The following is a 27,049-nucleotide window of genomic DNA, read 5'->3' as shown; positions in this document are numbered from 1 at the left end:
GTGCCAGTTGGCAGCATTTCCTCCAAAAATGTGAAATGAATCGACTGCCCCGATCTGAAATTAACACTGAAGGAAAGCCATGCAGGCGGACAACATTTTCAAGGAATTCGTTGGCCAGGATTGAAGCTGAAGGTATCCCTTTTATAGGAATGAAGTGGGACATTTTAGAAAAAAGATCTACAATAACTAGAATGGTATTGTAACCTTGGTACAGGGGTAAATCCGTGATGAAGTCTAATGACAAGGTATGCCAAGGGGTAGATGGTATGTCTAATGGTTGCAATAATCCAGCAGGTTTTTTCTTTTGCCCTTTATTTTGTGCGCAAATGCCACAAGATATGACAAATGACTTGACATACTTTCGCCAGGTAGGCCACCAAAATTGCTTCCTAATTTTAGCTTCGGTTTTTGCAATACCCGGATGCCCTTCTATTAAGGTGTCATGGTAATGGGAAATGACAAGTTCCTGTAGTTCCTTTTGCGGTAAAAATAGCCGGCCTTGGTAATAAAGGTAAATCATCGATGACAGAGTACTCTGGACCTTTCTTTGCCCAGTCCTGTAGGGCAACGGAATCAAAGAGTTGGTGGATCTTGTTTTGAATGTTCTCCAGTGTCTGTATGGAAGTCAGGCCAAGGATTTTCTGTTCTGGAATTATGGGTACGGGTTCTAAAGTTATTTCTGCTTCTCCCATTCCAATCCGGGACAAGGCGTCTGCTTTACCATTCTTACAACCTGGTCGATAGGTTATTACAAAATCAAACTCGGCGAAGAACAATGCCCAACGGAGTTGGCGCGAAGATTGGGCTTTGGCTGTCTTTAGGTATTGTAAGCTGCGGTGATCGGTGATGACCGTGATGGTATGTCTGGCACCCAGTAGATAGTGCCGCCAAGCCTTGAAGGCGGACTTGATGGCCAGCAGCTCCTTGTCGGTTATGGCATAGTTTAATTCGGGGGCTGAACATTTTCTTGACCAAAACGCCACTGGGTGAAGCTGGTTAGTTTCGGGATCCTTTTGGGAAAGGACTGCTCCCATGGCTGAACTGGAAGCATCTGTTTCCACTATGTAGGGAAGCTCGGGGCGCGGGTGTCTTAATATGGGAGCAGATGTGAATTTAGCTTTTAACTCTTGGAAGGCGTTCTCGGCTTCCTCTGTCCACACAAAGCATTTGTTTTTTCGCAATAGTGTTGTGATGGGATGTACAATGTGCGAGAAGTCCGGGATAAACCTGCGGTAGAAATTGGCAAAGCCAAGCATGCTTTGAACTCCTTTGATTGAACTTGGCGAAGGCCAATTAAGAATGGCATCTACTTTTCGTGTATCCATCCGGATTCCTCTCGGGGTCAGAATAAATCCAAGGAATTCCACTTCTGTAGTGTGGAAGATGCATTTTTCCAGTTTAGCATATAATTTATGCTGGCGTAACTTCTCTAGGACTGCTCGGATGTGTTTTACATGCTCAGATTCTGATAAAGAGTATACTAAGATGTCGTCGATGTAAACGACCACACAAACGTCGATAAGATCTCGGAGGACGTCGTTCATGAAGAACTGGAAGGCTGCTGGTGCATTGCATAGTCCGAAGGGCATCACCTGGTACTCAAATAGTGCGTACTTGGTGCGAAAAGCAGTCTTCCATTCGTCACCCTCTTTGACACGTACCAGATGATATGCCCCCCGAAGGTCTAGTTTCGTGTATATACAAGCGTCCTTCACCTGGTCTAGTAGTTCTGGGATCAAAGGCAGTGGGTATCAATTCTTGATGGTTACCTGATTCAGTGCGCTGTAGTCTATACATGTTCTAAGGTCGCCTTCCTTTTTCGGTACGAAGAACAAAGCTGAAGATGCAGGGGATTTGGACGGGCGAATGAAGCCATTAGCAAGGTACTGGTCTAGGTACTGGCGCAAATGAAGATTTTCGGGTTCCGTAAGGGCATAGATTCTGCTGCAAGGTGGTTGTGCTCCAGGTACAAGATCTATTTGACAATCATACGATCTGTGAGGCGGTAAGGTGTTTGCCTGTTCCTTTTGGAAGACATCCTGAAAGTCTTGGTATTCAACAGGTAATTGCATGGCTACTGGAATTACTGGGGCCAGGACTGAGTTTTGAGTTTTCCTTGGGTAGCAGGTGTGAGCACATTCTGGGAAGGTTAGTCTCTTCTCTCGCCAATCAATACAGGGATTATGTTTTTCCAACCAAGGTATCCCCAGTATCAGCTGAAACTGTGGGGCCTTGATTAAGTCAAACATTATAGCCTCTCGATGCCCATCTTGACTCAGCAATGTCATCTCTGCAGTGGAATGAGTTACGGGTCCAGAGGCGATTTCCGTTCCATCTACAGTGGTGACAACATCGGCCGTGGTCTTGCGGGTGTGAGATAGATTCATCCTGGTAGCCAATTCCCAGTCCAAGTAATTTCCTATGGCTCAACTGTCTACGTACGCCTTTACCGTGTGCATGCGTGATGGCTGCTCTGGATCTACAAGGACCATGGGTATGGTGAAATGCGAGGTCAGAGTGTCCTTCTTTAAGCTCGGCAAGCGGACCTCTACGCTTGCCGGGCGTGGTCGTTTCCCGAGTCAGATTTCACATGGTTTTCGTCTGCTGCTCCTATAACTTTCTTGGGTGGTTTTACAGGGCAGTTCCGAAGAAAATGACCAGCAGTTCCGCAATATAAACATAATTGCAGTTGCCGTCTTCTATCTCTCTCCTTTTGGGTTAGGGGTCCTTTAACCCCCCCGATTTGCATTGATTCTGAGACATCTACTCCCTTGGAGCTTACGTGGGTTTTAACCAACACCCTGTCCTCAAACTTGGTTTGGTCAGCCTTCCTGGTTTGAAGTCTGTGATCGAGCTGGACCACTAGATCTATATATTCAGCACAGTCTTGAGGCGGGTTCACGATTTGCGCCAAAACATCTTTGAGTTCTCCTCGAAGTCCTTGATGGAATAATGTGATTCGCTTGGCTTCAGGCCATTCGGTTTCCAATACTAATCTATTGAAAGTTGCAATGTAAGATAAAAGATCCTGGTTACCTTGACGTAGGGATAAAAGTTTGTTGTCCAAACCCTGTCCTCGGGAGTGTAGGGCGAATAGTCTTTCCATGCTTGTTTGAAAACCCTGGAAATCTCGAAGAATCGGGTCATCCTGGTTAACTGGTGGAATGGACCAATCCGCCGCACTGCCGTTGAGATATGACAGTACAAAGGCTACCTTGGCCTGATCGTTTGGGAAAGCTCCTGGTCTACATAAAAAGTGCAAGCGGCATTGATTCATGAATGTTGCAAACCCTTTTGGGTCTCCGGCAAAGCGTTCAGGCGGAGCCAAAGGAATGGCTCCAGGTAAATTTATCCACACCGGGTTACTCAATGGTACAGGAGCTGGACTTGCCCCAAGTCCTGGTAGAGGTGTTTGTCCAGCCTGGCTCTGTAATAGTTGTCTGGCCAACTCATCAGTTCGTTCTTTTGACACTATCAGTTCCCTCCTAAGGGCATTGGTTTCTTGGCGGGCGGAATGCACTTCGGCCCTTAATTCCCCTAATAATTGGTCTCCATGACGCCCAGGTGGGTATTTGTGGGTTGGCTTGGCGTTCTGTTACGCTCACCTGGTTCCCACGGCGGCGTCGACCGGAACTGGGCCGCTGTTATTTCCACCAGCGTGACGTGTAGCGCCGAGATGACTGACTGGACTGGCCCGCTCAGCCTAGTTTGTCTGGCTCGCAAGAATATTCTTCTGCAAAGGAGAAGAGGAATTAACCACCTGTGGAATTGAGTGTCAACCCACCTTCCCCACTCCCGTTGTTTTCCCACTGATCACTCTTGATGTCCCCTCCTTAGTCTCACCTGATGGTTTGGAAGGATGAGCTCTCCATCCTGCGTCGACCGCAGGGGCGCGTTGATGACCAGCTACTTCACTGGCGTAGAGGAATTGGTGAGTTCCAGTATTGACTCTAAAGTCCAATTGTTCATAAGAGTTCAAATGTCTGCTCTTCACTCTGTCCGATTCCTTGCAAGTTGCCGATTAATCCACTCGAAGATTTCCAAATGGCACTCGGTAAGATTCAGGTAAGTCTATTGTGTTTTTCCTCTTAGGGGCTGGGGTACGGCGATGAAGCAGAGTTGACTGTGCCGACCCGAGATGAGGTGAGACCCCCGTGGTAAATCAGGTAAGTTTTGTGGGGGGTAACTGGTATTGTCCTTGCTTTCTCCCCTTAGGGGCCGGGGTACGGCGATGAAGCAGAGTTGACAACGCTGACCCGAAATGAGGTGAGTACCTCCCGTGGTAAATCAGGTAAGTCCTTGGGGGTAGCTTGTATGGCCTTAGAGAGTCCCCTTGCTCACCTTGTCTCCTTAGGTGTCGGAGGGCGGCCGCGAGATGGAGAGAGCGTGATGGAATGCTGAAGTACCGCCAAGCAGGTGAGTTCAGCGCGGCGCCGTAGGAATTCGAAGCGATGCTTCAAAGACTTCTGTCTTTCAGTTCCGTGGCGAAATGGATCAGGATTCAGGTAAGGATTAAAGTTAAAACTCCTGTTCTAACCTTTATCCTTTTTGTCTTCTTGTTTCAGGAGTCCCAGGACTGAAGCGGGCGTGGCTGAAGACTGGAGCTGCTGAAAACACGGTGAGCGTTACGCTGCAGCAAGCAGAATAACGCGAAGCACGTTTGGCTGTCCGGTCGTGGTTTAAATAGCCTTGGAAGAAGATCCAGGTAAGTATTCTTCCACAGCCCCACCCAAGTAACAAAATAGTCCCTTCAGTAAAATAGTCCCTCCTAAGCCTCATTTGGCTTGAGTCTTCATGCAGCATGGTCTGCCTCAGGTGAGTATGCAGCATGGTCTGCTTCAGGTAAGTTATCAATAATGAGCCTGGCACCCATGGCGCCAGGACTGACTTTATCTTTATGAGCCTGGCGCCATAGGCGCCAGGACTGTACCCAAACAGCCCTTAACTGGGGCTTTTGGACTTGCTCCAAGTGGCATGATGCCTGCTTCCGGGGCTGCTGGGCCTGGTCTTGTCTTCCGGGGGCAGGCATCATGACAATTAGTAAAGAAAAAGGCTAGACCTGCAGCATTTGATGCATTGCATAGTTGGAAAACAGAAGCTTTACAGCAACAAAAGTAGAGAGAAACATATGCGTAGACATATGACGAGTGTCGAGTAGGCACGGTTATATGATCAAAATAAGCAATTGGAGTTAGTTAGGAACATGGACAGGGCGTTCCAATTAGGCATTCAAAAAATGTACCCTTCAAAAGATTTTCATAAGTCAGATGAATTGATTAATAAACTTTTGCATGAAAGAAGGCCCGATGCCTCCGCGCCACCTCCGTACGTTCCTCCTCCCGGGGCTTTGCCCCTTCCCGTTGTTATTCCCCCTCCTATATTTCCTCCGGTCCTCCCTGCTGTTCTTCCTGTTGTTCTTCCAGCCGTCGCTCCTTTACCTGCCCCTTTGCCTCCATCTATTGATATTCAGAATGTGCCTACTCTTCCTCTTCCAAGTGATTCTGCATCGCTTGTAGTAGACCAGGGAGAGGGATTAAGGGTTGTGACTCGTAATTCTGTGTCCCCAGACAAAAAGAATGAATTGATTGCTTGGGCTAAACATTGTATGGAGAAGGGTGAACAAGCTGATGTTTTTTCCACACTCGAAAATTTAAAAGGTATTCCTGAGAAAAATGTTTTTATTGAAGGATTAGGGACTCATTTGAGTATAATGTGGAATAGATTAAACAATGTAGATTTCCCACAGAGGTTACGGGATTTGAACGCCTTAGTGTTGTCCAGAGATACTACGGAGAAGGTATATGAGCATGTTGAGAGGATTTTTGAGTATAGGAAGGAGTTGGAAGGGTTACAGAACGAGGAAGCAGATGGTGGTAGTTTAGGTATTGTGTACTTACAGAAACGGTTTTCTCCTCGCCGTGAATTAAAAGGTGAGGAAGCGCGAATTTGTATAAAGGATGCGATAAGATGGATTTCGGATATGTCGATAACTCCAGATGAAGTATATGACACATATAGTCAGTATACGTTAGAAATGCAAAAGAAGGTGATACAGGTGATGGTAGAGTATCTGCAGAATGAGTGTGTAAAAAGAAAGATTTGTTGTCCCGCAGAATTGTTCAGTGTTTATAAGAGAGCCTTTTCGATTGATACTTCTTCGACTGCCTTAGCGCTTGATTTGGCTCTGTTGCTTAGTAAGCGTTCAGAGCTGCCTACTTCTCAGTTGCCTATGTGAGAGGTCTCTCCGACATTTGTCCCGAAAGTTGAGATTGCGGCCGATGCTGGACGAGGAATACTTGCGGGAGAAATTCCTGCACATTACGTATCACAGTTTGTTCACGTCCCGTTTTCAAGACAGGAAGTGAACACCATAAAGCAGTCTATTCCCGATGTAAGAAAGAATCCGGCCGGGTTCTATAAAGAAATAGAGACGGTCTTACGGTCGTCGGTATTCACCTTAAGTGATATTGATTTATTATCTCCCGTACTCCTGCCAGTCGATTTGTGGAAACAGATTAGGACTATAGATATACCTGGGTTGGGAGATACATGGGATAACATGGTTAGGCTAGATAGAGAAAGACCAGCTGGCGAACGACCACCTCAAGTGATATTAACCTTGCCTGATAGGATTATTGTAAAATTGAAAACTATAGTTCCTGAAAAAAGAATCATTTGGGACAAGCTTACGGCCTGTGTCCAAGAAAAGTCTGAGGGTGCTACCGATTTCTTCAATCGGTTCGAGCAGGTATTTTCAGATTTCAGTGGACAAGACTTAGGCACAGAGTCAGGGAAAAGGCTGTTTGTCGACAAATTTGTACGTGGATTGCTGCCTGACATCCATTTACAGATTGTGTTACGAAAGCGCTTGGCAGGCGAAGTCTCAATCAGAAGTACTGCATATGGCTCAGTACTATGAAAATCGTGTGAATAATGAAAAGGAAAAACTTGAGAAGAAAAAGGGTGACCTGAAAACAAAAGTCTTATTACAACAGATTGTTAGAAGCCCTAGAGGGGGTAATCAATTTAGAGATCAGTACATTCCACAGGGAAGTTCGCCCTTGGCTCCGGTAACCATTAACCAGTGTGCCTATTGTCGACAGGAAGGCCACTGGCGCGCACAATGTTCGACCTTGCAGCAAAGGTCATTTGGGAACATGGGTAGACGAACCAGAGGTCGCCCAGGTGCAGGGGGCCCTGGCAGAGGTCAGTGTGCACCAGAATCACAGCAACCTCCTTCACAAGATAAGCAAGTTTCGAATGTGGATAATAGAAATATTTTTTATCACCCTTCTGCCGCGTACCTCTCTGAAGAGCTTCCTTTTGATGATACTCTGTTTCGCTAGGATTGCCCGAAGCAGGATTTGGAACCTACGCCTATTCCCGTTCATCAGAAAGGCCCCTATGTTGAGATGGCGGTGGGAAATAGGAAGCATCTATTTTTAGTAGATATGGGAGCACAGAAATGTTCCATTGATCATTCACAGGTTCCAAATATTCCCCTGTCAGGGCAGTCCAACGTTTCCGTAGGGTTTTCAGGCACATCTGTAGTTTGTCCGGTCTCTTTGCCGGTACCGATAACACTGAGTCCCTTCACGGAACAGTGCCCATTTCTACTTACCACAAACTCTGGGGAGAACTTGCTGGGGCTAAATTTGTTGAAGGCATTGCATGCAGTAATACATTGTTCTCCGGACGGAGTTCGGTTAACAATTTCTCCTCAGCAACCACTCGCCTCTCAGATTTTGACTCGACCTTTACCGCCAAAATTCAGTAATGTTCCAGAAAGCTTATGGGCAATCGATGATAATGATGTGGGCATTCTTCAAATTGAACCTGTTAAAATGATTCTGAAACATGGAGTAAAATTGCCTCGCATCCCGCAATATAAGATTTCAGTTGAAGGCGAGCAGGCTTTGAAATGTATACTTTCTGATTTTGTACATCGTGGAGTAATTGAGGAAATTACGGGTAGCCTATGCAACAGCCCTATTGTGCCAGTATACAAAAAAGGTGATAATGCGATTCCCTTTCGGTTTATAATTGATTTACGCGCTATTAACAAAATTGTGGCTCCTCAATTTCCTATTGTACCTGATGTTACAACGATACTAACCATGATTTCGGCTTCTGCCACTCATTTTAGCGTTGTTGATCTTAAAAACACGTTTTTCAGTATTCCCATACACAAGGATAGCAGGTATTTGTTTGTGTTTACCCTAGGTGGACGCTCATTTACATTCACTCGTGCACCACAAGGGTACACTGAGAGTCCAAGTATTTATAGTAGGGCATTGAAAGAGCAGCTCGATACACTCGAGTTGCCTACTACTTGCACATTACTACAGTATGTAGATGATCTCCTCTTGGCTGCTGATTCTGAGAGCGCCTGTAAAGAAGGCACCGTGTTATTGCTTTGTCATCTAGCGAGACATGGCCACAAAGCTTCACTTAAAAAATTCCAATATTGTTGTCAGGAGGTCGCCTATTTAGGCTACCTCCTGTCAAAGGAGGGAAGACGGTTGACACCTGAACGAATAAAGACTATTTCTGGCATGTCTGTACCAAATACGCAGAAGGAAGTTAGAGCCCTGATAGGTATGGCTTCTTACTGTAGATTGTGGATCCCTAACTTTTCGTTAACGATTAAACCAATGCTGGCTTTGACAAATAAGGGCATTTCTTTGCCATTGCCATGGACTTTGGAACACCAGACAGCATTTGATTTGCTCAAATCCTTGCTGTGTTCAGCGCCGGTTTTAGGAACTTCGAATTATGACAACGCCTTTGTATTGTTTGTGCATGAACGTGATGGATGTGCTTTGGCTGTATTAACGCAGGAGCATGGAGGGAAGAATAGGCCATGCGGTTACTATTCCTCCGCCCTTGATCCTGTAGCATGCGCTTTGCCAAGATGTTTGCGCGCTGTCGCTGCTGCTGCTGCGTCTGTAAAACAGAGTGAGGGTATGGTCCTATGACATTCGTTAACCCTAATGGTACCTCACTCTGTGGATATTTTATTGAATAGAACTCAAACGCAACACCTCACTTCCGCACTATTGCCAAGATATGAACTAATCTTGTTTGCCCCCCACATTCAAATTCAGAGATGTTGTGTATTAAATCCAGCTGAACTTCTACCTGTCCCGCAAGATACTGTAGATGGTGACGAAACGTCACACGATTGCCTTTATGTGACAGAACAAGAGACTAAAGGCAGAATCGATCTGAGAGACACGCCTTTGAATAGCCCACAAGGAGAGCTATTTTGTGATGGCTCTTGTTTTAAACTTCCAAATGGTACATCCAAGGCTGCTTATGCCGTTAATACTTTAAGCACGATTGTGGAAACCAAAAGAATTATGCATAATCCCGCGCAGGCCGCAGAAATTATAGCGTTAACTCGAGCTTGTGAACTCTCTGAAGGGCTTACAGTAAATATATATACCGATAGTCAGTATGCCTTTGGGGTGGTCTACAACTTCGGTAGACTTTGGAAAGAACAAGGTTTCTTGACCTCGCACGGAACAAAAATTCAGCATGGCACTTTAATAGTGCGATTACTTTCAGCACTCGCACTCCCTGTTCAGTTAGCTATTATAAAATGTTCAGCGCATCAAAAGGTTACAGATGATGTAGGAAAAGGGAATGTTTTCGCTGATCAGATAGCTAAACAAACCGCCACTGATTTTAGTTCAGAAATGTATGCTGTAAGAGAAACTGTAAATATTTGCACTTTGGGTGAAAGTATCGATTCTGTAAAAGACATTCAAGCAGATGCTACCATAGAGAAAACTAAGAGATGGATCGAGGGTGCAGGGAGATTGGATGATGATGGGTGTTGGGTGGACAATATTGAAGGAAAATGGTTACTCCCTGATGCCTACATTACAATGATGGTCATTATGGCTCACGGTCCGACACATGTTTGTGCGCGTAAATTGACTAAAATGCTACACAGTGTATGTGCCAATGATAAGATTTTCAAAACTGCGGAGCGTTTTGTCCAAGGGTGCATGGTCTGCTTGCAGCACAATGTAGGAAAAGGTACCTCGACTCCTAGAGGAAGTTTCACTCCACCTTCTGTCCCGTTTGAGGTTATTCACTTTGATTTTATTGAAATGGAACATTGTAACAATCTTAAATATGTGCTGGTTGTCATTTGTGCCTTTAGTAAGTGGGTTTGAGGCCTTCCCGGTTAGAGATGCAACGGCCATAACCACGGCAAAAACTCTGTTGAAAGAATTTTTTCCTAGGTTCGGGCTGGCGAGAGTCATCAGGTCGGATAATGGGCCACAATTTATCGCTACTGTAATCCTACACATTTGCAAAGGATTACAGATTGATAAACGGTTCCTTTCGGCCAGACATGCCCAAAGGGCCGGATTAGTGGAAAGGCATAACGGCATTATAAAGCACAAGCTCGCTAAGACGTGTGCTGGCACCAAACTAAAATGGCCGGACGCCTTACCAATTGTGTTACTGTCGATGAGAACAACCCCTCAAACTAAGACTGGGCTCTCTCCCTTTGAGGTGGTAATAGGGAGACCTGCTAATATTTGGGGTTTGCCAAAAAGCAGTTCTTTACGGGATATAGAAAATGTCCTTCTTTCAAATTACTGTAAACAGTTGACTAAAAATCTGTTTTCAGTTTATTACCAGGTGCGAGAGGCATTACCTGTACGTTACGAGGGTCCCGGTCACAGTCTATGACCGGGGGACTGGATCCTCATGAAGGCTTTTGAGAGGTCATCTTGCCTTGCACCTCGGTGGAGGGGTCCCTACCAAGTCGTGCTAGTCACTCAGACTGCTGTGCGGGTAGCGGGTCGTAAGAACTGGATCCATGCGACGCACACCAAACGGATCCCGCAGCCCGTGCCATACGATACAGAAGACACAGAATCCCTTCCCACTGCTGTAACGAACGTGCCTGAAACAGTAACAACCGATAAGGGAGTATCGGAGACCATTCCAGAATTTGCAAGGCCAGACAAAACGGCCATCTTGTCTTCGCACTCTCCAACAGTGGAACTTCCGGATCAATCCTTTTCTGATCCCATTTCCGTTCACTCGCCACCTCCAGGAGGAAGTGACAACACTTTGTTCTCACCAGAAACTGTGAAATATAATTTGCGTCCAAGGAAATAGACGTACAGCACGGTCTGACTGTGCGATTGAGAGAATCATTTGAGAGCTTGTCTTTTGGCCCGACTATACGGAAGGGTTCTGTTGGCTAAGGGTTGTGGGAAAGACATTAAGAAGACACGCGACTGGAGTCGCCAGCAAACGAACAATTGGTGTTTTTCGATTGAAGACTACAATGCCTGCACCCGCTACCGCTCGTACCGAACTTTTAGATAAAAATATGACTAGCAGAGACAATGATCAAGCATGTAAGGGGACCCCCAAAGTGTATTGTTGCCTTTTTTTAATAATAACTGGATTTTTAGTAACTGTTGGTTTTGGGTTATGGTATCTGGAGGAAGCATATCCGCTAGAGGACTTTTTACCTATAGAAAATGTATCTGTTATCCCCACTCCTTCCATGCAATTGCATACTTTATCACCTAGAGATTCTTCGCATAGACGGAACTATCAGAATAATACCCTTTTGTTAATTATGAATGCCACTCATGCAATTTTAAATAGAACCAATTGTTGGATCTGTTCACATCTACCGCAACATGGGGATAAGGGGCTAGGTTGGTATATTCATCCTTTACCTTTGACAACTGCCTGTTACGCTTCTCTTAGAGCACTAATCTTTGGCCGATGGAATGACAGCATCTCAGGGAACTTTGATGGTACATATTTGAATAGTTTTGAAAAGCATGTTTTGATGCCCCTGGGATGCTCGCTTTTTGCAAATAGAAGCAAACCAAATGTTGCTTTTGTAAGGCCCTCTGATAGATTGTCTTGTCCTTTTCAGTCTTGAATCTCTTTCAAAATGGCTCCTATAGGCAATAAGGATGCCACGCCTCCATCTTATTCTGTTAACCATAGCCCCGATTCAGTATCCTTCTGCATACAGAGGAATGGAACACGGTCAATGGGTAATTTTAGAAAGTGCGCCAACGTTGCAAATTTGACTAGTGAGAACAGACCTCTGTACGTAGGCGAACCTGTCTATTTTGTTTGCCTTGATGTAGCATTTCCATGGTTGCCCAGGGATTGCCAAGGAACCTGTTATTTAGGGATTCTACTACCTGGGGTATGTATTGCCAGTACTGCAGATATTTCGAAAACTTGTCCACGATGAGGTGTGAAAGGGGATACTCCAGCGCAAACTCTAGGAGATATCATGAAATCCTTTGTGCCATTTTTTTGGGCAAATTACGAATTCAGAAGAAATCAGGAGACTAGCGAGAGTATTGGAGAGAACCATCAATCGGACCACTGACATACTCTATAATATGACGTTAGAACAGAAAGCGATAAGATTAGCGGCTCTTCAGAACCGGATGGCATTAGATGTCATTCTGGCCGAGCGTGGAGGAGTATGTAAATTAGTGGGGTCCGCTTGCTGCGTTTACGTACCAAACTCCTCTCCAACAATCTTTAGGGCTATCCAAAATCTACATGTCCTTAGTTCAGAAATACATGTTCCTGAGGGAAACTGGGAACTTAGTGCATGGTTTTGGGACCTCCTGCGGTCATGGGGGATGGAAGTTGTTTTCGGCCCTGCTGATTATCTTAGGAAGTTTTCTGTTTCTTTGTTGTTGTATACAGTGTCTCCCTGGTATATGCTCAGTATTAGGGGGGGGGGGGGTGTTGTGCGCAAGCAACAAGTGTATTAGGGCATAAAATATACGCCCCAGAGAAGGTTTCCAAAGAGAATGTGTTAAAAGAAACTCTGATGTCTGATCTAATGGCAATAGATATGTCAGACAATGATTCGGGATGTATAGATGTTGAAATGTGGAGTTAGTCGCAAAGTGATTGAAGGTAGTTTAGCGCTTGGCATAGGCCAAAAGGAGGGTTTGTTAGAACTGATATAATATTGTTTCGTCCTCATTGTATATGTTGGCCTATGCCCAGTCGCTTTGCGAGGAAATCCGTAGTACAAGGTCGTGACCTCAAGTGAATCAAGCCTCCATTTTAGGTTAGAGCCGCCATTTTAGCTTATTGTATAAAGTCACCCTGAAGTCTAAAATGGCCGTCTCGTGTGCTCTTGTTCTTGCCTTAACCTCTTCAACCTCTGTAGGAGGGTTAATGTCCAACCTGCCTTCAGGCTACATGTTAGGGTCATGTAGACCTTGTCCTTCGTTGACCTCGGGATCAGGGGATTACTTGAATTAGCAATGTTAACCTACAAGTATACAAGAACAATAATGCTATCCAAATACGACATGCGAAACATTTGTCTGATCTGTATTAAAGCAATGTGTAAAGAGTGTAATGTTAAATTAGAGAATAATAATGTTTGTTGGTAAATATATTTAAAAGTAAACCGCATGCACGAGATATGTAAATTAGGAAACAAACCTGGCGCGACCCTAGCCCTTAGTTCTTAGCCCAGTGTATAATTAACTAGTAAGAGGCTGGACATCATTATAACAAACTGTATAAATATGCTGATGTCCAGCTAGCAAATTCTGCTCACTGCTCACATTGAACCCTGCTGGTGATGTATTGACAGCCAAATAGCTATTTGTGTACTTTGTTCGATACTGTTCAGTTTTGTAATAAAGATTCTGGGAATCTTTACAAGCCCTTGTCGGTGTATTTTCCCTTGCATGGTGTAAAAGCCTTAATATTGTATTTTTCTGATTCCACAGTAGGGTGTTGTGTTGCTTGATCATCTGTAGGGAGGGATTTGAAATTGGTGTGTTCAAGTGGCATAGTTGCTCTCTCTATAGTGTGTTTGGGCATGAAGTAGAGAGTGTTCGTGTTGGGGCAAACAATTCATACCATGGCCAAACAATCTAGGATTGTAAGGAGCAAAATTCAACAGGGCAACTATTTAACGAGGTGAAACAATGTAAGTAAAGTAAACAATTCATACAGTGCTGATGTGTCCATTCCTGTTGGTGGGCGTTGCTAGCAGGCCACTTTTACACCTCAAAAACATCATCTTATGGGATAGTATTTTCGTACGACGTCCTTGCAACGCCACATTTTTCAAAGCCTGCCACTTCAACGTGCACCAATGTTCATCAAATTCTTTAGGGGCGTGGGGTGGGAAAGGGCAGATGGGTTGGGGGTTAGAGAATAGGTAAAATAGGTGGCAGAGGTGGGGTTTGGGCCCCCCACCCTGCCCCAAAAAATAAAAAAAACATTTGAACATTTTCACATTGAAATGCCAGGCTTTGAAAATTCCAGCGATTAAATGACATGGAACCAGTATTTTCCATCTGTGCTATGTTACATTACTTCGTTTCGGATTTCCCAGACTCTCACGTTTAAGGTGTCACTCGTCACTGGTATGCTTCTCTGAATGCGGAGGGGTTGTTTTTGGAGCCCTTCAAAGTCATCTTGTAGAATGTTTTGTTTTTGGTGCTATTTAAGTTGTGATGTTACCCAACTCTCAGTGCAAATTTCAAATTTCTCCCAATCACATTTGAGGAGAGATTGATAAGGGATTGTGTGGCGAGGGATTGCCCCCGAAGCATACACGTTTGTACGGTCCAGCCCAGACGCTCACACCGTTTCAAAAAGAAGTTACACTGACATGGACAAAGTGCACACAAACCTCGCTCACAAGGACACAATGAACCACACCCACATACCCCATAGACTCTATATAGGCCACAAAGTCCTCTGCAGCCACTTAACTTCAGCTGCATACTTTTCTGACAAAACCAACAAATGGATCCAATCAATCCTAGACAATAGATCCATAAGGGTCTTTGCATCGGCAGCCGCGGCTGAACCATCTCCAGTCACCTGCGGAGTCCCCCAGGGATCCTGTGTGTCTTTGACTTTATATAATGTGTTTAATAAACCCCTGTTTGGTGACCTTGACTATTTGGGTGTCACCTACACTAATTACGCCGATGACACCCAAATACTCATCCCCATCACAGGGGATTACGCCATTGACTCTAAAGCAATAAATGATATCTACATTATCATACAAGCATGGATGGCCAAACATGGACTCTGTCTTAATTAAGACAGAGCTACGCTTTCTAGGATCTCAAATAAAACTCAACAAACTGGACGTTAAATAGAACTCCTTCAACATCGATGGCAACACCATCAAGGTAACTAAGGACATGAAAACCCTGGGTATTTACTCAAACGCCGCACTAACTTTAACTAAACAAATTAATGCGACAGCATCTTCCACGGCCTACACTCGCAAATTAATCACGGCCTGCAGACCATTCCTAACCTCCTGGAATTGCATATAAGTAGCCAGCACTCTAGTCCTATCTGAACTGGACTACTGCAATGCTCTTTACCTGGGTACTAACCAAAGGAATATAAAAAAATGCAAGTAATTAAAAAAAAAGCTATCAGATCAGCACTGAACATCCCCAGATCCCACCACATCTCTACCACCAGACGCAACCTGAATTGGCTATCCATCAATCAAATGATTGCTTTTAAAACACTGTCACTCACCCACAAGTGCCTCGCGTACCAAGGGTCAAGACAAGATACCTCTCTGACAACTTTGCACAACATATATCCAACCGCCCCACCAGATCTGCACAGACACACTGCCTCATTCCCCCAAGATTCAAACTACAGAAGGCAGGAGGGAGCAGTTTCCCTGTCATAGCAGCAAAACTGTGGAACACCTTACCTTTAACTCTAAGAGCTGAACCATCCTACTATACATTCAGGAAAAGCGCAAAAAGCTGGCTCATCGAGCAGGAGAACTAGCTCTCTTTGTGTCCACCCACCCACTGTACTAGACCTCAGGTTTCTTACTGCAGCCTCTAATCTGTATATAACTATATGTTTATAATTGTGCATATTTTGTATACAACTATGTCTATTCTGTATATAATTATGTATTTAATTATGTATATAATTTTGTGCATATTCTGAATTCACTGTCTATTCTGTACATAAATATTCCTATATGCATACAACTGTATATATTTCTCCTTATATCTCCTGCAATGCTGTAACTTATGCCTTATGTAAGATATGCGCCCAGATGCCCCAGGGCTTGGCTGCGCTGTACAAATAAAATAACTACAAATACTCAGTCACCCTCATTTTCCACGACCAAAGAGCGCAAAATATGTGTACAAACCCATCATCCAAAGTGTCCATCCAGTTTTGCACATGCTTCTACACCGTAGGTAATTTACGTTCTTTTGACAGGCAGCGCAGGTGCTGGTTAAATAATGACAGTGGCCCTCATTACGAGTCCGGCAGTAACCATGCCGGAAAAACCAGCAGGCTGCCGCCGGACCCGTAATACCATTCCGCCTCTGTGATTGCCGGAATCACTGGGGCATTACAACCCCGGTGACCGAGTAATTCCGGAGGTGGAATTCTGTAAATCCCCATTCCCATGGAGTCCCATTGGACTCCATGTGGATGGGGACCATGGAAACACTGGTTCTGTCTATGACAGACCCAGTGTTTCCATGTCCGCCTGCAGGCGGGTGGTGTTAATCCCGTCAGTTCCGACCTGGCGTGAGTGACACCTCCCGCCTGCAGGACTCTGAATCAGCCGGTCCGGAAACAACGGTGGCGGTGAGTTTACTGCCATCGTTCTTTCCGGACCGGCAGGGTCGTAATGAGGCCCAGTGTATTCCTGCTCTATACACTCCACCTGAAAAAAGAGCATGTATTAATGCCAGCATGTCATTTCCATGTTGTAGTTAATGCTATGCACATTAGCTCCGTGTTTTTGCACTGGTTAAATCAGGTGGATACCAAGATAATCCATTGTAAATGATGGCTGCTGTGCATAAATGGCTGGCAGCATTTATCCTTTTTGCACTACGCAGAGCAGAGAGGAGGCATATAGGCAATGTGGCCTGTTTTAACACGTTTATTGCATTGCATGCCATGCAAATGGCTACAATTGCATTGCCAGGATTTTTTGCAGGTAGTGCAAACTAGGCAGTCCGCCCTGTCGAATGTATTCCTTTTATAAATGGGGTCCAGAGCAGTCTCTTACAGTAAGTGGCAAGTACTAGGACAGGGGTGTTGTGATGGGAATCCATCACATGCCCATTCGGCCATTCGAGGGCGGGGAGTAGCACTATGTGCTGTAAATCCTTCATTCCGTTACACACCAGCTACGCTCTCTGCTACCCCTCACCTTTCTCTCTCACAAGTGAACTATGACACTGCCTGGCACAACCGAACATTCTGTGAAAATAGAGTTACCCCAGAGACTCGGGGCCTCATTACGAGGTGGGAGGTAAGGGATTTCCGGCACCGGTAAGGGCACCGGTGCCGGTAATCCCGTACCTCCCTACTACGAGTTCCCTTTGCGGGTCCTTCCTTAACGCCTGTTTTTTGCAGGAGTTAAGGATGGGACCCGCAAAGGGACTCTAGAGCTAATAACGGTACCGCAATTTGCGGTACTGTTATTAGCGCCTTCCACATTACCATTGAGCCCTATGGGGGCTCAAATTGGAATGGAGAATGGCCGTGGTGAATGGGGAATTACCGGTCCCTCCGACCTCGGAATGGACCGGTAATTGCTCCATTCACCAGGGAGGAGTCGGAAGGGTTTTGGAGGCCGCCATGGAGCTAATAGCTCCATGGCTACCTCCAACCTTGTAATGAGGCCCTTGGAATCCTAGTTTGCCTTGGATGCCACAATGTGATTCTGCCACGTGTCTTTCTGGATTCACATTAATTCATGTGAATTGACAGTTTGTTATGGGTCATTCGTTAAGGCATTCATTAGTTAGCCCGTACACAATCTAGGCATAGAAAGCTCTATGTCTACTGGTAACAGCATGCAGATCTAATGACACTGTGCTACATTAAATTCACAAAGCATTTAATATTTGGCTTGTGAGCTTATTTTTTCAACAATTTTTGACTTTTCATTTGTCATTATTCATAGTTGTAAAACATACATAAATTGGAAACAGTTCAACTCGTTTTTAAGCCCTGGATTGCCTCTGCGGCATTGTGTGATTGGGCCACAATAACTCATAACAGATTGGGGGTCATTACGAGTTGGGCGTTAAAGGTTAACGGTCACCGGTAATGATGCCGGTGCCGATAAACCCTTACTGCCCTATTCCGAGGTCCCTTAGTGGGTCCTAGCAGGAACGGCTGGTCTGACCAGCCGTTCTCTGCGGGTCCCGTTAAGGGACCTTGGAGCTAAAAATGGGCCTGCAATTTGCGCCTTCTCGATTCCCATTGAGCCCTATGGGGGCTCAATTGGGAATGGGGAATGGTTAACTGAATGGGGATTTACTAGGTCCGCAAAGGTCGGAAATGTCCCGGTAAGTCCCCATTCAGCCAGACCAGACCCGGGTTTGGAGGCAGCCATGGTGTTATTAGCACCATGGCTGCCTCCAAGCTTGGAATGACCCCCATTGTCTTTCCGCTCATGCACCTCTTCTATACGCAGATGGATGCATGCATGCACAGAAAGGGGGCAGCACTAGCACAAGAGGGTCACAAAGTGAGTTCTGGTGTGTCCATGTGACAACTCAGACACGTGCACCCACTCATGCAGTCCTGAAATGCACCGACCCCTTTCCTTTCACTGCGCCTGGCTTCCTCCCGACAGTCTTGTATTTTATCTGATATACCACCAGAACCCAGTAAGTGAGCCAGCGTATTTTCGTTTGTGTCAGCACCCTTACAAACTGCTCTACCGCTTCCATAGGACGCCTGAGTAACTTGTTGGTCTGTCCTATAGAAACCACCCTCATACACCGTTCTAAAAACGAGAGCCCACACTGGTGAGCCGATTGTGGCATGCTGGTCTGTCTTGGAGAGGCCATACAATGTCCTACAAAAGGATACGCCCCCACCCTGGAGACTCCCATCTCAAGATACTGCCAAGTCGCGGAAATACCACCCTGGTGCACTGCTCTAGAAAGGTGCACCTGCTCTCTGAGACTCCATCCTGACATGCTGGTCTGGAGAGATCAACCTCACACATTGGTCTAGAAAAGTACACCTGCTCTCTGAGACTCCACCCTGACATGCCGGTCTGGAGAGATCACCCTCACACACTGGTTTAGAAAAGTACACCAGCTCCCAGAGACCTCATGCCGGTCAAGTGGCACAGCGAGTAGAGCGCTCGCTTTGACATCCGTGCAGAGCTCAGTAACGCAGGTTTGAATCCCGGCAGAACCAGACTCAGCCTTTCATCCTTCCAACAGACTCAGCCTTTCATCCTTCAGAGGTTGATAAATGAGCACCACACACCGTGGGTAATAATAAAGCAGCGCTCAGATACCTGAGGGTTTGTAGCGCTATATAAATGCCAAATTATTATTATTATTATTATTTATACTGATCTGTCCTAGAGAGAGCACCCTCACACATTGCTCTAGAAAAGTGCACCTGCTCTCTGAGACTCCATCCTGACATGCTGGACTGCCCTAGAGAGATCACCCTCACACACTGGTCTAGAAAAGTGGACCTGCCATGGATAGTCCATCCTGATAGCTTGTTCTGGTCTGGAGGTACTACCCCCAAACACAGCTCTACAAAGGGATGCCCCGCCTACATAGACTACCCCAACAGGCTGGTCTGTCTAGGAGAGACCACACACTGTCCAACAAAAGCAGGCCTGCCCTGGCGACCCCGCCCTGCATTGCTGGTATGTAGTAGTAGTAGTTTGTCATTTATATGGCGCCTTTATTCCATTAGTAGGGCCTCAACTTTCTTGTGTGGGCGAATGTCCTCGGGGGACCGGAGTATTTCTAAGAAGGAATATTATGCATGTGGGCATTAGGCCGATATGGGGAGTTACATGGGCTGGGCGTGTTCCAGTAAGCTATGTCCTGGAAATACCACGCATACACACTGTTCTGGAGATTCCATCCTGACAGGTTAGTCTGTCCAGGAGAGACCACACACTGTTCTACCAAAAAAGAGACCTTTCCTGGAGACCCCACTGTTTGCACCACAAAATGAGGTTTTCCAGGGAGAGCCCCTTCCCGCCCTGTGATGTTCCTCTGGAGGAGACTCTCTGTTGTGTATGGGATCGAAGCGGAGGTCTGCGCCCTTCCCCTTGAGCGGTGGCTGGCTGTACCCTGCTACGCCTTCTCCCTCGCACGTGCCAGCCCCCATGGCGCACCTCTCTTCACTCGGTTCCCCTTAGCATGTTGATCAGATGGGCACCCAGGCATGCCAGTTCCCACTCCATCCTCCACTCCCACTAGTTAGGTGTGTCTGGCTAATTTTTGCAGACAAATTAGCGTTGAACTTTCCAAATGTCATCGTCCAATTACGGGCGACCTGAAGTCAGGTTTAGCGCCGGATTCATTCTGGTGTGTCCAGCGCGAGCCTGCAGGCGAGGCGGTAAATGTCACCGCTGACAGCAGATCGACGCACGATGTCAAAGGCTCATCAGAAACGGAGGGGTACCCCCAGATGAGAAGGGAGGGGGCGGCACACCGCAGGCTGGGGGCGCTCCTATGGAAGGTGGCGCTGACACATGCGCTTGGGTAAGGCCGCTAGCAGGAGACATTGGGACGTGCAGGCAATGAATTAGGAGCTGGGTTTTATTCGGGTGGTGTGAATTCTGAATAGACTGACTTTGCACAGTGAGATGTGTTGGGCTGGTGGTGGGTGCTCGTGGACTTTCAGTGCACATATGCTTATAGATCCCGTATGTGCTCGTGGGTTTCTATGGGCCTCATTAAGAGTTGGGCGCAAAGGGATACTGGCCACTGGTAAGGACACCGGTGCCGGTAATCCCTTTGTGCCTTATTCCGAGTCCCTTTAGCGGGTCCCTTCCTTAACACCTGTTTAAGAGACTTTAGAGCTAATAACGGTACCGCAATTTGCGGTACCGTTATTAGCGTCTTCCCCCCTTCCCATTGAGCCCTCTGGGGGCTCAAATGGGAATGGGAAATGGCTTTTTCAATGGGAACTTACCGGTCCCGCAGAGGTTGGAATAGACCGGTAAGTCCCCATTGAACGAGGACGGACTCGGTACCTGTATTGGAGGTAGTCATGGCGCTAATAGCGCCATGATTACCTCCAAACTCGGAATGAGGCCCAATGTGTCTAGTGTGCACAGCACTAAGAGAATAATACATACTCTTGCATCCGCTTGTGTATTCTTTGTTTGTATTGGTGTTGTACCACCATCTCTCACTGACCTCTCCGTTTCTCCACAGATACCTTGGGGATGGACGCTTCCACCTGGAGTCCATCATGATCGCAAACCCTGGAACAGATGCCTACAGGTACCTCATCTCACCCCACACTTTGATGCCCCTCCTACCCCTGCACCTCTCACCGTGGTGACCATGCAGAACCTCATTCTGTTGGCATCTCACTCAGGGATGCCATGCCACTTCATGAAACACCTCACCGGATGTGGTAAAGCATTCATTGTGTGACCTAAGTTGCACATTGCCTGCTCTGGAACGTTTTAAGGCTGAGAATGGTCAGCCCCTTTTCCACCGTTCTTTCTATTCTTCGCTTCCTTTTCCCCCTGAGGTGCAAAAACACACAGTTGGTGGCTTATAACTAAATAAAACCCCATGTGCCAACGTGCCACATCCACGTCACATCCAATACACCACACCCGTCATTTTTGCGACATGTACCTCAACTCTCCACGCCTACCTCACCACACCTGCCAGTGCCAACACCACCCACACACCACCTCACCGGCTCAAGCAGGAGCGTAAGCTCTTAGCCCCATGAGAAGGGCCTCCCTCCTCCTCACCCCTCGGCGGCTTGCAGTGCTCTCCGGCTGCGCCCCAGCGCCCCGCGAGCCGCGGCAGATGAGCGGGCGGGCCTCGCTGGCGAGAGGCGAGGGTAAACATTATCACAAAGGCCGTCCGCGCCATTAAGCCGTGGCGTGCGTCGGGCATAAAGGCGCGAGCGAGGGCGCGGCGCCTGCGTGCCCACGCCGAGCACGCCTGCCCCATCTCGCCATCTCTTAGTAGGCCATTTGTTACCAGGCTGGGGCGGGAGGCTCGGCAGCTTTATGGCGCTGGAAGAGCTCCGGCAGCTCGCTTGCAACTTGATTAAAATTCGCTCCTCATCAGAAAAGGCCACATATCAGAGGCTTCTCCATAAACGAGGACGCGGAATGGCAACAGATTTTTACATTTGCTATCAAAAAAATAACACAAGTAGTGAGGGGAGAAAAAAAAAACTATCAGTGTTATGATAAAATACTGCAGGTAAGCCCTGAGTTGCGAATTGCATAATCTTTTGACGGTGAGACTGCAGTGACAGTGAGAGAAATTATTCACCCTATGGGCCCCAGGCCTGCCTGGCCACCCCTACCACCCTCGCGCACCCGCACACTACACACTAACACCTGAATACGTGGCCCCCTAAACTCTTATCTAATATGTGACCATCCACCCCAACCCCAAATTACACCTTGTGTGCGCCTCTCAAGCTCTGTACTCAACCCTGCGAAGTGGGAGCAGGTGTCCAAGATTTGGCCCCAGTGGCAGCCAAGAACCTTGTTGTGAGCCTGAAAAATCCACAATATAGCACTTCCATTCGTTTTCGGAAAGACCACACATTCAACAATATTACAAAAAATGTGATCAAAACACAGATCACAATCACTGTTAATAGTGAGCATTTCCATCATTTGCCTACCCCAACAAGAGGTGCCACCCTTAAAAAATGCAGTCCAGGTCTGCCACAAAGGAGTACCGTGGCCTTAAATACTCTGCTCAAGACCCTAATGAGCAAAGCCAAGAATGAATGTCCATCGAGGTGTCTGGTGGCCCGGGGTTTCGAGGGTGCATAGTGGATTCTGCGGCCTGGGATCCTGGAAACCTAGGGAAGTCTCCTGTGGCGCCGGGTTCCCGAGCCGCCTCTCAATAGATTCACTGGGGAGAGTGCTTTTGAGATGTTAATGCTGATCTTCTATTTCTTACAGGTATGATCCTTATAGCAAAGTCTTCTCCCGCGAGTACTATGACCACGAGGCAATGCGAGGTGCCAGGAAGGATGCCATTGCGGCTGCCACCACTGCCAAGACCTGGGGCCTCATACTTGGCACGCTGGGCCGTCAGGGCTCTCCGCAGATCCTTGAGGTAAGATCTCTGCCACTATAAGCTGCGTGCATGGTGTCGCGCGCGTCCGCAGAGCTGGGGAGGTATTCATTCACTATCTGTTGGCAAGTGGGCAAGAAGAAGTGCACGCATGGAAACATTACTCCACAGCTAGAGGCAGAAAGTCAAACACTACACACATGCTGTATCACCGCCAGAGACCAGATGTGCAGAACTTGGGGAGTGTGTCACCAGGGCCTGGAGGTGCGTGCACAGCTGGAAGCCCCCGCGCTGTGAGAGACGAGAGGTGCACACCTGGGCATGCCATTTCTAGGCCTGTGCAAGCGCAAAGTCAGGGCACATCATCACACTGCCTCTAGCGCTCCATCTGTAAGACGGAGAGAGCATTTACCAGCCCCTGGTTTTTGTTTTTAAGCATGTATGGCTGGAAACTGATGAGAGTGCATCTTCGGCTGGGCCTTGCCTGTGAAATCGATTTGCACTGCTGTTGCCACTTTCCGAAAGTGCACGAAAGAGAGAGATACAAACAATTTCCTTATTTGCCTCTGGGATTAACCGCGCCATGATCAGTTCTAGGTTGCTATGCAGACTCATCATTACTTTTATCTCTAGTTATTACTATAATGAGATGGGTCTGATGCATTGGTTTACCAAGCTTCGCAATACTGCACAAATGGCTTCATCTGTCTTGTCACGATGCATTGTGCAGCACCAGCAAGTCAAGGTCGCCCCCTCTTGCAATGAAGGTGGCGCACAAGATACTGCCTTGTATTATTACAACCAAATTCTTTTAAGGAGGCCTCCAACCCATCTCACACCCAACCTCCAATAGACCAGGAAGGTGTCCAGTCAATTGGTCGAAAAAAAACTGGTCGACTGCAATTTGGTCGACGCAATTTGGTCGAAAACCAAATGGTCGAATTTTTTTTTTATTTATATATTTATTTTTCGGGTTTTCGTTTTGTAAAAAAAGGGGTTTTTAGAGAAAAAAAGGGCGTTTGGGGGGGGACCCACCCAAAAAAATAAAAAAAGGGTTAAAATAAAAAAAAAAATTCGACCCTTTGGTTTTCGACCAAATTGGTTCGACCATTTGTCTGGTCGACCAATTTTTTTCGACCAAATGTCTGGTAACCACCAGGAACCATGCCCGTGTGTATCACTAAGATATTTATAAATGTATTATTTAATGTAAAAAGGAAAATCAACCAATGACATTGCCACCAATGTTGTGGCGACACAAAATGCAATAATCGCAACAAAACAACCAGGTTAAGATATACTATTGCAGTTAATTCCGTTTTTTTAATGACAGAACAGAAAAAGAACACTTTACCACAAAGTGATAGCACCTACAGTTAAGCACTCCCCTTGCAACACTCGCCCCCAAACATCAATTAAACTTGATTCATTTGAATGGAGGCAGTGGCAAGGAGTAGGAATATAGCAGGAAAATCGGATTTGGGGTGAAGCCCACAGCCATAAGATGGGAAGTCAGCAAAGAAAGGGAAAGCACGGTTTTGAATCTAAATGGAAGACTGGGGTTTTGATTATTTCTCACAACTGCTAGGGGGGGACAGAATAGAAGAAAATTTGTATTTCTTACACTTAGGAGATAGGCAAAGTTTTAGAGAAAACTAATCAGCACACCAGGGCAAAATAGAAATGAAGTAGGAAAATTGGTGTTGGGGAGAAAGCAAATGCAAAGGGAAAATACAGTGGCAAATGGAAATTCGTTTACACTGAATATGGAAAGTGGTGATCGCACCAGCAACAGTTGGTTACCACGCCTGACTCATCATTCGATATTTGATTTTTTGTACATGCAGCCGGATGTAGAACCCATAGGGGCCGTGCTCTTGTGCCCCAAATAGAGATTACGTGTGTTTGTGTTGGATTCCTACACACTTAGAGCTATGCACAACTTATAAGTGTTTCCTTTGCTGCTATTAGTCATGGAAGGTATAGTCCACTCATTAAAGCTTGATACCATTTGGATCTTTATTTATCACCATGGGTGTCGACATGTGTTTCGACCATTACATGGTCTTTATTAAGGCTACAAACATTATTCATTTGTTTGTTTATATATTAGGCATCCTATCCAAACACAATTGTGAGAAGTGCACAGTGACAAGTGGAAGAGTGAAATAGAAATTGGTTTTAACATATGGAATGTGTTTGCAACGAGCAAGGGTTTGTGTCATAGCATCATAAAAACATAAATCATAATGATGTTATCAGCATTATCAGCGTTATCAGTGATAGGTTTCCAAGTTACATGTTTAAAGTACATGTATCATATTCCGAGTGGGCAGACAATATCATACATCAGGAGAGATATTGATGCACAAGGGAAAATAAAATAAAATGAATTCTTGTTAGTTTCATCAATTCATCTGTTTTGCTTAAACATTTGATTCTATGTATTTGAGTTGAAGGTAATATGGAGAGCTCACCTAGATTAAGGTGTCTCTTCTGTATAGAATATTAGAAAGCAGGTAGCCACTGGTGATTAATATCACCAGGTGAGTGCATCTGAGGAGAAGATAAATGATGGAGTTGGCACCTTTTGGTTCAGGTGTATACATTAGAGCAATAGGTTCTAGTAACATTAAAACATGTGTCTTGTTGTAATCGGTAAATAAATGTGATGCATTTGGTTGTTGCATGACGGTGCCCACCCTTCCGCCAAGCTTGCTATGAGATGTCGTATTAGCCACCTCATTGATAACATGTCCCCATTTGAGATATTTAATAACTAAATTGTTATGGTAGGTCACCATGATTATATTTATATGGTCGTGCAAGACCCGGATTTAGTTGTGCCTGGTCAATTGGCCCTAGCTAGGGTGCCCGTGTTCATTAGATAGGCAGCATGATCACTTTAGCAATAGGGAAAGTTAGCCCTTTTCATACAATTTAATTAAATAGAATTTATATTTGTCCTTAATGTGTCTGACTCCTTACGACCTGCCACAGCTGATAATAGCTATGGCTCTTTTACGTTCTTCGAGAGCGTCTTCATACAGCCTATGTTCGTTTGGGCATCAAAACACAGCTGAAGAGGAAGTGTCGAGTATCGCACCCACTCCAGTTGCCCCCCACCTATTGCCTATTGAGTTCACACCAAAGTATGTGACGTATGAAGAACAGTTAAATCAGCAGAGAGCAGCACATGGGCTCTGCCAAGTACTTATCAGTGTAACAGCACCTATTAATATACCGACATCTAAGAAAACCTGGACAGTAAATTTTCCATTGAGAAAGCCATATCTACATCCTAGACAATATGATGGTTGTTTGAATAAAATACCTGAAGAAGCAAAGAAGATAATGTAGGCAGATAAATGTCGACGTCCTAAGAAATCAGACAGACACACATATAGAAGATATAATGATCTGAGAATGCTGACAAGAGACGAAATACCAAGGAGATACCATGGATAAGTGAAATCTTGAGCCCAAGGTGAAGAAGTTGATGTCAAAATAAAGAAACTTATGCCACATACACGATGAAGATATTTAGTTAGTTTAAACATGTACAGATGCAAGTCTGCAAGAGACAAAGAAATCGTGAAGCTTGCTTATGCTAAAAAGTCAATAGATTGCGGCAAGTGCCAACGTTTACAAGTATATACCTCAAGAAGCACTTTATGTATGAATGCAAGTCCACTATGCATGTGAGCAGAATTGAACAAAGGTTACAAAAGGCCTCAAATGGAGTGTGTTGCAGCAAGAAAATCGAGAATCGAGACAGAGCAAAACTCAGCTAAGGATGACCATGCCAAGGTATTATCTGGCTGGAATAAGCCAACATTGGATACAATTAAGGAGAGAAGAGAACAGAGGATCCTGTTCAGAAAGGTCAAGATAAGCCACAGACGTTAGAAAACTGGTAGAATTAAATCAAATATACAAAAAGAGACGGA

General features: G+C 45.8%; 1 protein-coding gene across 2 annotated transcripts in view; it reads left to right on the top strand.

The window, feature by feature from the left end:
* The window catches only part of DPH1 (diphthamide biosynthesis 1), a 1,780,687-nt gene that overhangs the window by 1,283,189 nt on the left and 470,449 nt on the right, over nucleotides 1-27,049 (top strand). For both annotated transcript variants that reach the window (XM_069615361.1, XM_069615360.1), the window contains 2 exons: nucleotides 21,246-21,314; nucleotides 22,985-23,141. In XM_069615361.1, the coding sequence (XP_069471462.1) occupies nucleotides 21,246-21,314; nucleotides 22,985-23,141 (226 nt within the window). The remainder of the gene's footprint in view (nucleotides 1-21,245; nucleotides 21,315-22,984; nucleotides 23,142-27,049) is intronic.

The sequence above is a fragment of the Ambystoma mexicanum genome, chromosome 9 (assembly GCF_040938575.1).
Source record: "Ambystoma mexicanum isolate Mex_15411 chromosome 9, UKY_AmexF1_1, whole genome shotgun sequence".
Classification (NCBI taxonomy): domain Eukaryota; kingdom Metazoa; phylum Chordata; class Amphibia; order Caudata; family Ambystomatidae; genus Ambystoma; species Ambystoma mexicanum.
Note: the sequence above shows the minus strand (reverse complement) of the source record. Positions and strands in the feature narration are given on the sequence as shown.